This window comes from Ctenocephalides felis, unplaced genomic scaffold (genome assembly GCF_003426905.1).
Source record: "Ctenocephalides felis isolate EL2017-DRISC unplaced genomic scaffold, ASM342690v1 CF-g0.4_SCAFFOLD_03572, whole genome shotgun sequence".
Classification (NCBI taxonomy): Eukaryota; Metazoa; Arthropoda; class Insecta; order Siphonaptera; family Pulicidae; genus Ctenocephalides; species Ctenocephalides felis.
This window is the reverse complement of record NW_020539726.1, coordinates 32,584,018-32,600,489: the sequence shown is the minus strand read 5'-3', so window position 1 is coordinate 32,600,489 and position 16,472 is coordinate 32,584,018. Positions and strand designations below refer to the sequence as shown.

Sequence of the window (16,472 nt, the reverse complement as noted above, 5' to 3'; positions counted from 1 at the left end):
ATAATATATGTTTAACAACAAAATAACCACATTGCAAATGTCATGAATATATTGAAGTGCTTATAATGGCAGCATTTAAATCAACTACCACAGGATGTAGTAAAATTCTATAATAAATTGCCTAGAACGAGAACTTTCTCTTGTAATAAGTAATAAATATTAAAGGAATAGAAAATATTCAAACATACAATTATGAGAAAAATTAAATACAAATTTATCCATGCAGTTTGTAAATTATAAGCTTTTGAGTGCACCCTAGAGCTTTGGCCAAAGTGTCACCATTTTTTGGTTACTGTGGTTGATTTCTATTAATTTTGTTTATTATTCTTTAGCATAAATTTTTAATATGGTTCACTTATTTGAAACAAATTTTATTGGTTTCTAAACTATTTTTTTTATTTTTAGGTTTGCCCAAGAATTTGTGGATATCAGAGAACGTGAACGAAGAGCAAGAGTTAAAAAAGGTTCCAAAGCTCAAGGCAGAGCTTTAATGAATTTGTATAATAACGAGGCTGGCAGAAGGGTATGTAGAATTTTAAATAATTAAATTTAGGTAATTTTGGAAAAATATAACCAAGAGATATTCGTTTTATTTGCCTTTACCGCCTTTTCATGAATATCTTACTTCTAACACTTCACTCTATTGTTCTTTATTTATTTCAAATTAGTAAATTAAATAAATAAAATAATAGTAAAATAAAAAAAAATACAATGATATCAACTACGAATTACACGTACTAGTAGTTTTATATTATTACTATGTTAATATATTACTATAAATATTATAATTATTTGACAATTCAAATTAGATATTGTATATTTGTAGCAACGTTGCACATCACTATTACAATTTATCTAATAATACAATTTATCACTCAGTTCGGTTTTGAATCTAATGTCGGATTTATTTATAACTTCATAATAACTTTTGTGTCTTCATAACAATAAGTAATAATTTTTCTGCAACGTAATGAACCTTAACTGGTTTTTGATGAATACAATGAATCAATACGTGATAGGAAACGCCTGCAATTTTAATTGAATATCGCATTTCCATTTTGCCAATCGAATCTTACACGATTTTTTTATGAAAGTTATTTTTGGTAACATGGTAACAGAATTGTTTAAGGTCTTATGGACTTCTTCATATTGTGTAATCGGAAATTATTAAAATCTAAGTATTACAGATGAACCTGTTATGTTATATGCTCCTTATAACATAACTGGCTCCTTAAATATCTTAAATTATATATGTACGAATATAAGTACAAATTATAAATTACTAATGTTTTTAAGAAAATTGAAAATTATACTGTAGTAATAAATTGTGGAAAACAGGAAATACAACTCTCTCGTAATATATATTTGTGACGATGGAGTATTTTATGATTTTTTTGTATTCAAATTGTTGTGATTGATCTAATAATTACTTACTTAGAAGTTAAAAAACAGTTACAGAAAAATTATGAATTAAATTATGCGACTTGAAGTAAAATTTTAGTTCGTAATATTTAGTTAAAAGTTGAATGTTTTATTTCAAAATGAAAAAATAAATCGATAAATTCTTTATCATTTATCACCTGCTAACATTCCACTAAGTAGTCGACACTATAAATTATAAAACAAGCGACTATATATTATAAACACATGATATAAAAGAATAATATACAGGTGGATTTCAAAACAGGTGCCCTGTTTTATTGCAACCTTATAATAATTTTTATTGTAGGTGATGAATAGTTTGTTATATAACAGAATATTTATGAGACCAATACCTTAAGGCAAACGAATTTATAATATAATAATTATATAATAAAAGAGCTTGATTTGAGCGTCTTTATTATTTGAAATTGCTTTTAAATAATCAGCGAAAATATATCCTTATATCTTCAAAATTTTAATAATAACTTGAATTTATTTGAGACTATAATTTAAATATTAGGACATGGTTGCTTAAGTCGTACCCTCTAATGATGTACTTGGCTTAAAATAAAATATTACGTTTTTTTAATGTCTCTTAGGTACGATTAAGGCGTTTAGTCGCCTAAGTCGTACCACCTAATGCAATATTTATGAGACATGTTCCTAAAGCTAAATAAATAAATATAATTCTATTTTTTAAATTTAATTAAAATAATCAAAAAATATATAATTATACATGTATGAAATATTAATAATAATTGTAATAATATTTGAGACTATAATTTAATTATTAAGGTAAAGTTGCTTAAGTCGTACCTCCTAAGAAAATAATGCAAATGTATTTAGCATAACTAAATTAAAAAAAAAAAATTATTTATTTACAATTAATGAAATTTAAATTTTATGAAAAAGAAGCATTTTTACGTTTTACTCAAATATTTATTTTCGGTATTATTAAGGTATCTAGTCGCCTAAGTCGTAGTATTTTTTGTCTCGTACAAAGAGTAAAAAGGGACTGTTTTAATTTTAAATTTAAAGCAATATCACTAAATAACTAAATTACTTAACTAATGAAGAATATAAATTTCTTGGCTACATTTTTTACAGAGATTTCATAAATAACACTTGATCTAGTATTTTGTCAGAAATATTCATCAGCAGAGTCGGCATAACTATTTATTTAATTCCTTTCTTTAAAAATTTTAACTTTTTAACTTAATTAATTTTCCGTAGAGTGTTATAGTAATGGGGGGAAAATCAAAAATGAAGATTTTTGCATATCTTCACGTTTCAGAAAAAAATTATGTGTGTGTATGCGTACTATACACCGCTAGTTTACTTTTTTATTTACTATTATTTATTGTTTACACCTTTGCCAGGTAAATTTTTAGATGGTCCTTTTTACCCCACCCACAAATAAGTTTATGAAGGTGATATGAAAAAAACGGTTAAATCTAATTCTAAATTAACAATACATCTTATAAAACAATAAAATAACGGTTACTTAAAAATTACATTAGGATCCCTTAAACTAAACAACAGTGCTCACGACCAGAAAAACTAACAACGAAAGAAAATACTTTTGTGAAGGGTTTTTTGTTAATTGCCTTTTTATCTTCTGATAGCAATGTCGTAAGAATGTTTCTTCTACTTACAAATATTGTTGTTGAAAAATTCTTAACTTTACTTGTATTTGAGATATCGATGGTAGACCTTTTCATCCGCGGACTTTTAAAACCCATTGTACCCTATATATTATTTGTTATAATATTTTCCGCCTCTGTTTCTGAGTATCTACAATCTAAGATTTCTGTTCGTGACATTATATTATAAATCTATTATATTTATCTGCACTGCCGTCGACTTTTCTCAATAAATCCTCCAACAGAAGCTTTCCGTTCGACCGGTCTAATTGCAAAACAATATAAACATCAAATCGAAACACAAAGTAATTGTGTTTCTGATATTATTTATTACGAGAAAGGAATTGTCGATAAACGGAATATAAATCTCAGTATTTGAAATACTTTCAAAGTAAATAATTATTAACATTGTCGTATATTTTCGATCGCTCAATTCTGCAACCGATAAATTTTTATTCGAAAATACATCGAAGGCAGACTGGACGTTTTATCGTTTAATTCCTCAGTCGGCATTCTCGGTTCGTGTTTGAGTTTATTTTATTTCTTTTTAAATATCTTTTTCAGCTGCAAGATTTTAAAGCCGCCAATCTTAACAGAAGAGAAACGAGGCGCCTCGGCGGTGATTGGGACAGTATCGCCTTTTAGGGATTTATTATGAGGATATTTAATTAAGTGATGCGATATGGATTATAGATGATACAGAGGATTTATTTAATATTAATTGATTATTCACTTTGGTTAATTATTTATTTTAGCAGCTTTAGATCTGAAGGTTACTATGTGTATGCATGATGTATAAGAGTTGGAACGAAAGCAAATTCCTGAACTATCATATCAAAAAGTTTAATTTTAAAATGAATTAACTCTATAAATTTTCGACTTTATAAAAATGTACTACAAAATATTTGTTAACAAAATATATATATTATGACATGTCATTCTCATTGGTTGGGATCGGACGTCCAGTCTACTTTGTGATTGGTGATCGGAAACACGTTGTACTTAATTGTGTGTAGACTAAATGTAGAGGAGTTGCACATTTTTTTGGTGCGAATGGAACTACTGATGATTACTAACTCGCTGTGACCCTCGAATATTTAATTCTGATACGGGATATTTCAGCACTTTGCCTTAAGGCACGATGCCATGCACCACTGGTTAAATTTAACGTTCCGTGCAAAGCCTGATTTTATTATAATAACAAAAACGTAAGATTTTCCAACATTCAACTAAATGATAGTAATTATATTAATTTTGTATCTCAGTAATATCACATTTCAAAATCAGTAAATCATATTTCTATATACAATCATTTACAAGTCTCCCATATTTCGCAACGGCGGCAGTGTAGCTGGCAATAATAATATAAATATTTTGCAAAGATTTTATGACCGTCATTGATGAAATGTTTTGCTGTAAAAATAACCGCAACTAATGCACTGAAAACGTTTTGCAAGGCGATAGAGAAAAATAATATATTGCATTAGATCCGAAATATAACTAGTTGGTATTGGTATTTTGCATTGAGGCAAGTTGCAAGAATTTCCCGATATGTGTAAATAATCGACTTAATCAATAAAAAATTATTAATTTATTAGAGATTAAAAGTATTCCGAGTGGATTTATTAAACATAATTAAAAACGAACGATCACGTTAACTCGGAGTATTTTCTAAACGCAAATTATCACAAATCAAGAAATTTTATTATTGAACCAGCTTCCGTAGGACTTTAATGATTTTGTATATGTTCATTAAGACCAAGTACTCTATCGTTATACCAAGTAAATCATCTAATTTTAATTTTAACAAACGTCAAACAAACTACTCATTTTCTCAAGCTTTGGTGAATTTTTAAAATTAAACTCCTTGTCGTAAGGCCGTAATGTTTAAGTAAGGTCTATAAGACCATGATATATAGCACCAAAAAAGGTTCCATAAAAATCAGCTTTTTTTTCAACAGTTAATTATAAGAAAACGGCTCCGTAGATTTTCATCTAAAACTAATCAGTATCAGTAATTCCCAACTAATATCTTTCGAACAGTTTTTGATTTTTTTAAATCGATTCGGTAGTAAGCTTAAATGTGGACAAAAAGTTTAACACTTTTTTCAATTTAAAAAGAAACGGCTCTGCCGATCGTCGCACAAAACTGAGAAATGATAATCCTCAATGAGATGCATTAAAGAAGTTTTAAATTTTTGAAATCGGTTTAGTTGTTTTTGAGCAAACGTCAATGAAAAAAACTATACTAATTTTTGCAAACTTTGAAGAATTTTTAAAGTTAAACAAGTTCCGTACGGCCGTAATATTTTAGTATGATCTAGAAGACTATGGTATCCACTGTCAAATGAAAATAATAAAAATCGTCGAAAAAACAATTTTTAACACTTCATTATAAGAAAACGGCCCGGCCGATCTCTACCAAATACTGATCAGCATGATTCCCGACCAATATCCTTCGAACAGTTTTTGAATTCTCAAAATCGATTCCGAATTGCGGGCTAAAATGTGACGCATTTTTTTCACTTTTCTGCTATTTATGAAGAAACGGCTTGGCCGATCGTCGCACAAACAGTAGTCCTCATCGAGATAGATCGAATGGCGTTTAAATTTTGGAAATCGGCCCAGCCGTTTTGGAGACAACGTCGATTTACGGCAAAAATCTGTTCACATGCACACACACACAGACATACGTTTTCCAAATGCTGGTCTCATTCGATTCAGAATGGCTTGAAACTTCGAGAAAACATAAAATTTAGCGATCGGATTTTTTGATGAAAACATAAACTTCTCCTTCGGAAAGTTAAAAAATGCTTTATCAACAAACCTATATTACATCTTTACCAAATGAAGTGCTATTAAGCTTCAAATAGCGCATTATAAATAAAGTGCAGTAATTCAAAGTTTTAAAAAATTCTCTGAGTATCTCGGTTCGAGATCTTTGCTATCTCGGAGTGGATCGTGATCTCGATCCCGAGATCTCGATCTCGATCTCAATCTCTGAATCTGCGTCGGCGAGTGTCGTAATTGCCCATAATTTTCAGGCGCATTGTGCGAACTCACGATGAAGAAGTGAGCGATCTTCTTCAGTGTCTGAACGACCGGCCGTCATATAATTTATAATGAGGGTTCTGGTAGAAAATTAAAAAAAAAGATTAGAATTGTTAAACAAAACTAGTGGGGCGCATGGCATCGTGCCTTAAGGCAAATTGCTGGTACTTCTCGTACCGAATATTAAAATGTTTAAAAAATCTTTAAAATTTATTGAGAATTTTGAAATAAATGAGATTTTTGAAAATGTTCAAATTTTTGAAAAAAATTGACTTTTTTGAAAAATTTGAATTTTTTTATATACTTTATTGAATTTTTCTAAAAACTTTTTTTTTCAAAGCAATCATGCTGCCTGGTTGTTTTAGAGAAAAAATATCGAAGCGATTTTTTTTAGATTATTATAACTTACTCTACGCGAAATTAATTATAGATTTATATATATGCTGTTTCAAATTTAAGTTTTGTCCTTTACCATGGTTTAGTGGCTTGAGCTTTTGCAATTGAATCATAAGTATCTAGGTTCGTTATATATCTATTATTTATAAATATTTAGTTTTTTCATATTTTAGCTTATTACGCGTTACCCATACGCGTTACCCATGATCAAAGTCACTCAGAACTTGAGTGGTAATGCTCATGATTATGTAACGTACAATAAAGCGTTTAGTGGTGTAATTTCTTTATGTTTGAGACTTTTCACCAAACTATAAACTATAAACTATAAACTATAAACTATCTTTTACAAGAATATATAGAAGTATATATTTTTCCAAGTGAGAAAACCCTTTCTCGGCTTTGTTGGGTCTAATTAAAAATCAAAGTGTCAAAACTTTAAACTACTATCCTCATAACTTTAAAAGTTACTAAATCTGCATTTTTATTCATGTTTTGGAACGTTCACATAAATGCCAACAACTTTGCTACGTTTCTTAGAGCAAAATCTCTCTTACACTTTCCATAGGGTAAGTTATAGTAATCGCAAAAAAAAAATTAAATTTTTTGCATATCTTTAAGTTCGAAGGTTTCTGAACATTTTGGCACACCTTAGAAAAAAAGGATGTGTGGTATGCAGTTACAGTTCGTCGACGATTTATAGAACACGTTCTGAATGATTCAAAACATATTTGATTCCTATTGATGGGGAGACTTGCTGATTAGTTTCTGGCAAAGGCAGGTCCTGTCATTTCGGAGATACAAAGCAAAATGTGCAGAAACTGTCAATTCAGGTTTTAAAAGAACGGAGCGTTCGATTTGAATGATTCAAAAAATATTTCACTTGTATTGACGGAATAAAGAATTGCTAAATAATTTTAGAGATCAAAAAAATAAAGTTTGGAAAAGACATATGCCTCAACCTCTTAACCTATTACATATTTTATAGAGATTTTAATAATAGGTACAAATTTTGTTCTCAACTTTCACATATACAGCTGAAACCAATTTTTTCTACATTTTTGATAATAATTATCAACCGATTTAAAGTAGATTAATTTTGTTTTAAGTTTTTATTAAGATTTCATTAATCGAGAAAACATTTTTTCTTTTTTACCACCAACTCTTCTACTGTTATTATATATTGCATGGCGTTTATGTTTTGTTCATTTTGTAAGCTTTCGTTAACACATTAAGAAAGGATTTTATTCACCTTTATTCTTTTATTTTCTTTTTACCAAGAACCACCGACCTTAGGAGAAATAACTTGGAAGAAATCAGAAAATTAGGAAGAAACTTCTCCAGCTAAACTTAAGGAATGTTAGTAAAGGATTGATACTAATTATAAGAAGGCGATTCTGTCGTTAGGATAAAACTTGTCCAACTAAACTTGAGAATCATTTCGACTAATAAAATTTGATACATAGATGACGATTCTACCATAAAATAGAACAATGTTAATTTGCTATATTATGTAGCAGGCAATGCTATATTATGTAGCAGTTTTTATATAAAATGCTGCTAAAAACTGTAAAAATCCTATTTGGTTTCTGTACAATCAGACATCTTAGATAGTAAACTTATGGACCGATTCTGACGCTTAACAGTCCAATGTTATTGCAAGGCTATGTTATGAAGAACTTTTCATATTAAATATTGCCAAAAGCCATGTGGCTAGTGTGCAGTTTTTCTTATCTTGTCAGATAGAAAACATAACCTAGAAACCGCACAAATGTCGAAAAAATGATCTTAGTTAGCAGGGTATTTTTGACTCAGCTTTATAGCATACGAGTGACGTTGCAATTTATGTGTAAAACGCATGAATGCACAGCAAATACATGACATTCTGACAGTATTTAGTACCATTTTGTATGTGAATTGAAAGAACCTAATAGCCTTGTCATAATATTGGACTATTTTGCGGCACAATTAGCCCATAAGTTTAAAAATAGCAAGTAAAAAATATATTCATAGATTTTAGATAAGGTATTAAATACTTGTTGATTTTAAAATATTTCATACATTTGTATAAGTTTCATCATATTATAGTAGTTTCTAGTGCTATAATCATGTATTTTTCTATTTTTCTACGACTAAAGGTGTCATCGGTGTGAAAGGAAGCAAGTATAATCCGGCTTGTATTAGATAGATTATAGATAATCTAATAGTATTTTATTTATGTAGAAGTAGCCGATGCACTATCGACTATCTACAAATTGTCCATTTCACTTTTGGCCTGGGAGCATTTAATTTCCACCTTTCGATAAGCGCGAACACGGAAAATAAAAGTTTCAAATTGCTTTCACATTGCATCGAAACTACTGAGAAGAAGGCGTCGGCTGTTACGACACCGTTATAGAGATAGAAATATATATATATATTTATATATATATATATACTAGCTGGTCCGGCAAACATTGTTTAGCCATGAGAAATATTTCTGGAAAAATATTTAGGGACCGATTCTGCCGCAAAACAGAAAAATGTTATGGCAAGGCCATGTTACGCTCCAACTTGCATGCATTATGCTACTGAATCATACAGTCAAAATGTCATGTATTTGCTGTGCACTCAGGCGTTTTACACATAAACTGCAACGTCACCCGTAAGTTATGAAGCTGATTCAGAAACACACTATTATCTAAGATCGTTTATTTGAGATTTGTGCGGTTTCTAGGTTAGGTTTCCTATCTGACAACCTTAGAAATACGCCTTACTGCATATCAACCACTTTGGCTTTGCTTTTTCAATATTTTGTATGGAAAGTTCTTCATAACATAGCCTTGCCATAACATTTTTCTGTTATGCGGGAGAATCGGTTGTTTAATACACAAAATGACTAACTGATTGTGAATGTAGAAGTATGTGGTATATGAGGGAAAGAGGCAGCTAATACAAATGAAGTGGATGGTTTACCCATTGCAACGCATGCCTTATATAAATATTCCTGGAACATGGTAACAGTCATTGCAAATGCACAGCAAACACATAGCATTTTGACAGTTTTAAGTAACATTTTATATAAAAAACACAACGTTATATAGTCTTGTCATAACGTTGGTCTATTTTATGACCGACTCAGCCCATTACTATCCAATTACTCAATTCAATAATCTACACTACAATTAATAATTTTAATCCCACAACTAAAATTATAACTTTTCGATCACTTTATATCTCAATATATAAATATTCAATTCCAATTATCGTCGTAAAAATAGTTTTTGATTTACGGCGTACATTAAAAAAAGTCTTATCGTCGATTTTACTTAAAATAGAACCTGTAAGTAGTAACCTGATCGAATTATCTCACCTTAAGTAAATGTAAATTTAAAAGCTTTTATATTAAGATATCTAGAAGAATTTATTAAAGGTGTATATAGAATAGAGGACAGAAGGGGCTGTGAACATTTACACATATAGCAAAAAGAAAGCTGTGATTTAATTTAATTATATGTTATTATATCAAATTAATTCAATACATCATTTATAACATTCTATATTATTTTTAGTAGAGAGTGCTAGAATGTTATTGTAACAGTAGTAATAAATAAACAGGCATTTTTCAATAGGTTCATGAACGATATTGTAACATATTTTTTTTATCTCAATCAGACAAGTAAATTTTCCGGCATAATATTGTCAGAGCTACTGTCCCGCGGGCTAACGCAGTCTACAAAAGTGTGCAGGTGCATCGTTTTTTGTCAGGCAATATAAAATTGTACTTTATATATTTTATTTAGTTTCAAATTTATCAATCTTTGATAATGTGTACCAAATTTTGTGAATATTAAACTGTTCAAATATTTTAAAAAAATATTTAAGGACCAGTTCAATTTTTAATCAGTTTCTTGGTATTTTAAAAATGTTTCCTACGCCTGGCTCATCATCTCTATTAGATTTGAACCATATCTATTTAATTAATAGTACACTCTGAGAAACTGTCACATGATATCTTTGAAAAGTTATGCCAATTAAGGCCAAAAGATAAAATTATTTTATTTAGTGTACGTGGTGAGATTCCATTGGAAGTAAAAAAAATTACAGGATAAAGGGAATTGATTTAAATAAATACTGAAAATGTATAAAGACATTTTTTTGCATATATTTATTGTCAATCAAAATATACATCATTTTTTTAGACAATATGCTGGTCTTTAACAAGAACAATATGAATTTAGAAATATGACTAAAAAATCATTCATATGCAATTGCGTTAAATTTTAATATTTGAGGCAATAATAATGCTAATTTATTAACTTTTTTACGCAGGTTTTCATATATAAATAAACATTTAAATACAAATCGTAATCGTAATTGAAATTTTACCTATAATTTTTCAGTAGTCCAAATAATTGTATTATACTAACAATTTTAATTTTTTACAAATCTTAATTGCCTTTTGGCAATAAATGTGCTAACTAGGATTAGTACTAAAATCTCATTATAGTCATTTTAGAAAACGGTTATCGAATAGTATTATTCCCAAAAATCGGTTTTATCCAAAGTTTTTTTAAAATAACTATTTCCTCAAATAATTGGACAAAAAATGAGTTATTGAGAACAGTTTTTGTCTGAAACTATTTATTGACTAATGTTACTGTAAATAGTTTTTTATGCAATTTAGTAGAACAAAAAAATGTGATTGACCAGGAACTAATAACTTTAAAAATAATTAATTATGCGTTGTTTATGCCTAATTTTTACATATAAGGTTGTAAATATTATTATAATAGAGAAACGAAAGACAGTTTATCGATTTGCAAAAGTGTTTTCATCAATCTGATGCATTTGGCTGCATTAATCATTTGCAATATTGGTTCAGAGTTATTAATACATTCAAAACTCGCCCTTTCTATTTCTATTAAAAACCGATTTTTGAATTTCATAATTTTCTCAAAAAAAATTAAAAACTTAGCGCTAACGTTACTCACACAGAATTTAATATACATCAGCATTTAAGTTAATATATATTTAAGATGATACTAAAATTGTCATCTATCAAAAATTAATGTTTATGATTTTCAAGACCAATCCAGATTTGTGATGTATCTTATTTGATTTTCGGTACTATGATGCTTAAATTACATACTTTGTATGTATGAATCGAACATATATCAGCATTAGGCACAAATTTTAAAGAAACTTCTAAAGACATTTCTAAAAAAAAGTCTAAATGTCAAACAATGATAAGTTGTTTTTGCTATTTTTTCTTAGTTCAGAATGATCACTCTTTTTTTAACTTCCCGAAGGAGAAGTTTATGTTTTTTATTTATTACTTTCCATAAATTGGACAAAGGACACTTGGACCAAAACAGAAAGAGTTTTATCTCTTTTATCATTTAATGAAGATTCATATTTTATATAAAATACATATTAAATACATTTTTTTTTTAATTTTAGGCGGTGGTCGCAAAATCCAAAGTCACCTGCAAATGTCATGGAGTCAGTGGCTCCTGCAGTCTCATCACTTGCTGGCAACAACTTGCCAATTTTAGAGACATTGGTAAGGAAATTTGATTTAACAAAAAATATTTTTGTATAAAAAATCAAGATTTTGATATGTCTATATCTAGGCTTTCTTGAAAAAAAATCCTAATAAAATCGAAAAGCTGTAGGATATCATTTGCGCCTAACAAAAAAAAATTGAGGCATCCAATAAAATGATATTTCAAAAACGAAGCATTTCTTCTCGACTATAAAAAATATGATCTAAATCAAGTCCACTTTTTTACTTAGTCAATTTTACATCCAGAAGAGTTGACAAGAAAATAAAAAATATCCATGTAATTTACTTTTTTTATTGATTTTAAATATATGTACTCGTGTCGTCGCATGATAATAAAAAGTACTTTATGACCGGTCTTTTGCTTGTAGAGAGATTAATTTTAAAACTTCAACGAACTCGCCCATCGAAGAAAATACCAAATCCATGTAACAAAGTTGAAATACATTTTGTTTTTATTTACAGGATACTTTGGTATCATTTATAAACTGATACTGACGCAATATTTTTGTTTAATCAAGACTTGACATATTAAATATATATATATATAATATATATATATATATATATATATATATATACGAGTATATATATATCTAGTAAATTAGACTAGTAAATTACTAGACAGGTAAATTGGTAGACAGGTAATTTGGTAGACTGATAAGCAGGTTGACAGGTAGATTGGTAAACAGATATATTGGTGAACAGGATCATTGGTGACAGATAAATTGGTGGGTAGGTAAACTGGTAGACTGACAAACTGGTTGACAGGTAAACTGGTGGACAGGTAGAGAGGTAGAATTTTAGTTCAAAATTTTAATTGATGGTAAAATACAGTGAAGCGTAAACGGGTACAGCTAGTTTACTTATATAATGTAAACTTTAAATGTGTTCGACATTTTCGACAGTATAGTTCAACCGACTTGAATGGGTTTCAAAATTTTCAATAGAAGTACAATTTTTTCAAAATTTCCCAAATTTTCAGAAAACATCAAAACTTAAATAAAAAAAATTCAGAAAATTATAATATTAAAATCTTCAAAAAATCTTAAACTACCTTTCCGTTATCATTTCTCACCCGATTTCGTTGACAAATCATTTCTTTCGTCCAACATGGTGCACATGCGTTTAATAACCCGTTCCTTCGATGTTTCTTTTATCATGGGTCGTAAATTAACATCGATTTTAAGGCGTAACATCGGATAAGTACAGATAAGGACGGTTCCCTTTCTATCTTACTAATCTCTTGTAAAATCTACACAAGAAGACATTGTATCGGTCATCATCAGACATAAATGAATGAATGGTCACCCTGAGGAATGGACCACACGCACCATACAGCGTTATTTAATGGTCGTTAATGTCAACATCGAGGATTGTAATGGTAAAATTTGAGGTGTTATTTGTCAAATGAGATGGTGAAAATTTATATCAAACTTTAGAGAAGCTTATAGTCATAAAATTCTAGTAATTGACTAGCAATGACACCTCCAATGCGCATTCAGGAATACAATTGCTATTTCACATAAGTGCTCACTAATGGCTTATTAATGATATATTATAGTTAGTTATTAATCCTCAATTATAATTTTTTTTCCTAGGTGATTATTTAAAGGACAAATACGACGGTGCCACCAAAGTCCGAATAAATAAACGTGGAAAGCTTCAAATCAGAGATACCAGCTACAAAATGCCTTCTCCAGGAGATCTGGTCTACATTGAAGATTCGCCGAATTATTGCGTTAAGAATCAAATTACCGGCAGTTTAGGAACACATGGCAGAGTTTGCAACAGGTATGCCAAATTTAGATTTAACAAACATTTTAAATTATAAATGAAAAAAAATATTCAAGATCAACTTCTTAAACTAAAGCAGTAGGTCCCTAACATTTAGATTTTTGTTTGTAATAGTATTTGAAAAGCTTCTGATTTATGAATATATTTAACTATATATATAGTGTCATGATGTTTGTCCTCGATGGACTCCTAAACTACTGAACCGATTTTAAATTTTAACGGCTCACCGTGTGCATTTATATCTTAATTAGGATATAGGCTATATTAAAAATCTCAGTTTATATTAAAACTATTAAAATTTCAAGATTTTCAAATAATTTTGACAAGAAAAAACACTGTGAAATAACAGGTGTTAAAGTTTCTGAAAATCGAAAAAAAATCAATTCAGATATTCGTGTTCATTCAAATATGACAAGGTTCAAAAAATACTTTAAATCTCAATTTATAATAGAAATAATACATTAGTCATAAATCAAGAAAGAAACTATTGACAGTTTTAAAAACTAAAATATTTTTTTTGACAAAATCAAAAAGAAACAAATTTATTCTAATGTAACTAAACGTTATGCGATAAAGAAAAAAAATAATTTGAGCAAATGATAATATCACAAATTGTATTTGGAATATTAAATTATTATTAAATGTTGAATTATTTTGACATTCAGCAATTTAAAAAAAAGAAAACAAATGAAATGAAAAATACAAAATCCATAATATATTATAAACGCCAAAGTATAGTAAAAATTTACAATAGTTATAAATTTGAAAAAAAAGTGACAGTAATAAGAATCAAATATTTTTTTCAAGTTACTAAAGTAAATGTGTTTAAATTAATTTGAATTATCAAATCATTTAAAAATTCGAAAATTTGCAAACATACTTTATATTTTTTTCTGTCGTTGAATCATATTTTTGAGTCTTTTTCAATCAAATTGACGAAATAAAAAACAATAAATATTTAAAATATTAATTTTGCACGTTTCGGCGCCTTACATGTGTCATTATTCCACAAATTTATACAGTGTAAAAATGAAATCCAAAGAAAATGCCAGGGCTGGTTGAAGCTATCATAAAAAAATAAAAACATGAAATCATCTCATAAAGTTTTAAAACCACGTGCTTAATGCACTTAAATTAAACCTAAGGCTGTGGTCAAACTGAAATCATATAGTCATTTTAGTTATTTTTCTTGTTTTTTGTTTATTTAAACTTTAAAAATGAAACTTCAAACAGCATCTTTAGAACCACAATCAAAAATGATGTCACAAATTGCTCAAATTTGTTAAACTATGACTTAAAATTTAAAAACATTTTCAAAATTGTTCGACTTTGAAAGACCGTATTTAAAAAAACGTGTCTTGGCAAGTTCAATAAAAAATTGGCGTAAATTAGGATTGCAAAATGGTAAAATACTCAATAATTTTATAATGAAAAAAGAAGTAAAAAATAAAAAACTAACTATGATGTCGCATGGCATCGTGTCTTAAGGCAAATTGCTAAACTTCCTGTAACAAAAATTATTTTTTTCAAAAAAAGATTCAAACTATATCTAGAATTTGTAAAAAAATATATTTATGCAAATTTTTAAGTTTTGAAAAATTTGAATTTTTTTATACTTGGAATATTATGGAAATTTTGAGCTTTCTCTTAAAGCAATCGCGATAAGTTAGCTGCGTAGAAACGAAATATTCGATAAAAAATTGTATCCGCACACATCCATTTTTTCAAGGTATGCCAAAATGTTCAGAAACCTTTGAAACGTAAAGATATATAAAAAAAAATGATTTTTTTGCAATTACTATAATTTACCCTACGGGAAGTTAAAAATAACCCAAAATTTGCTAACGAATTTCGCTCACATTCAGTTCAAATTTATTCGCACAAGCTCAATGAGCGGGGGTAGATTCATTTGAACTGTTTGAGAGTAAAATGCAGTATAATAATATAAAAAAAATCTCACCAATAATATATTACTTTTTCCCAGGACTTCGGACGGCCTGGACGGCTGCAAGTTGCTCTGCTGCGGCCGCGGCTACAACACCCGGAAGATTTCTGTCCGAGAGCGATGCGAATGCAAATTCCACTGGTGCTGTTTTGTCGAATGCAAAACCTGCGTTCGAAACGTCGACGTCCATACTTGCAAATAATAAGGACAAATATAATGCAATATAATATAATTATTGACATCATCGACAGACTTATTTATTAGGACGAAGATAACAGACCAGCTCTTGCTTGATTCTATGATCTGTAGGTTCTTGTATGAGGTAAGGTCTATACTCAAATTCCAGATCATACTTAATAATGGGCCGAGATATCATACTTAATAATGGGTCCAGAAAATAAAAAAAGTTGTTTGTGTTGGGTGTGTGACATATGTTTTCCCAATGTACTTATGAATCTGAAGTCAAAATTGGGGGTCACATTACAAAAATATCGTCACAATCTCTGATCTAGTACTAGTAATTCTTCTACATGTTGATCAAAATCCTATAATTTCTGTACAATTTCTAAATGTTCTCTACATTTGTTTTCCATGTCCTAAACCCCTTATCATTCTTTTACAAATCGCACAGATTTTGGGTGAAATAAAAAGACCGATTCTGCCGCATAACAGAAAA

General features: G+C 29.0%; 1 protein-coding gene across 1 annotated transcript in view; it reads left to right on the top strand.

Annotated features, from left to right (window-relative positions):
• Nucleotides 1-15,998, top strand: part of LOC113387605 (protein Wnt-5b-like) — a 164,566-nt gene extending 148,568 nt beyond the window's left edge. Inside the window, exons 4-7 of the mRNA XM_026624952.1 lie at nucleotides 406-523; nucleotides 11,952-12,054; nucleotides 13,656-13,848; nucleotides 15,836-15,998. Of these exons, the coding sequence (XP_026480737.1) occupies nucleotides 406-523; nucleotides 11,952-12,054; nucleotides 13,656-13,848; nucleotides 15,836-15,998 (577 nt within the window). The remainder of the gene's footprint in view (nucleotides 1-405; nucleotides 524-11,951; nucleotides 12,055-13,655; nucleotides 13,849-15,835) is intronic.
• The last annotated feature ends 474 nt before the right edge of the window (nucleotides 15,999-16,472 follow it).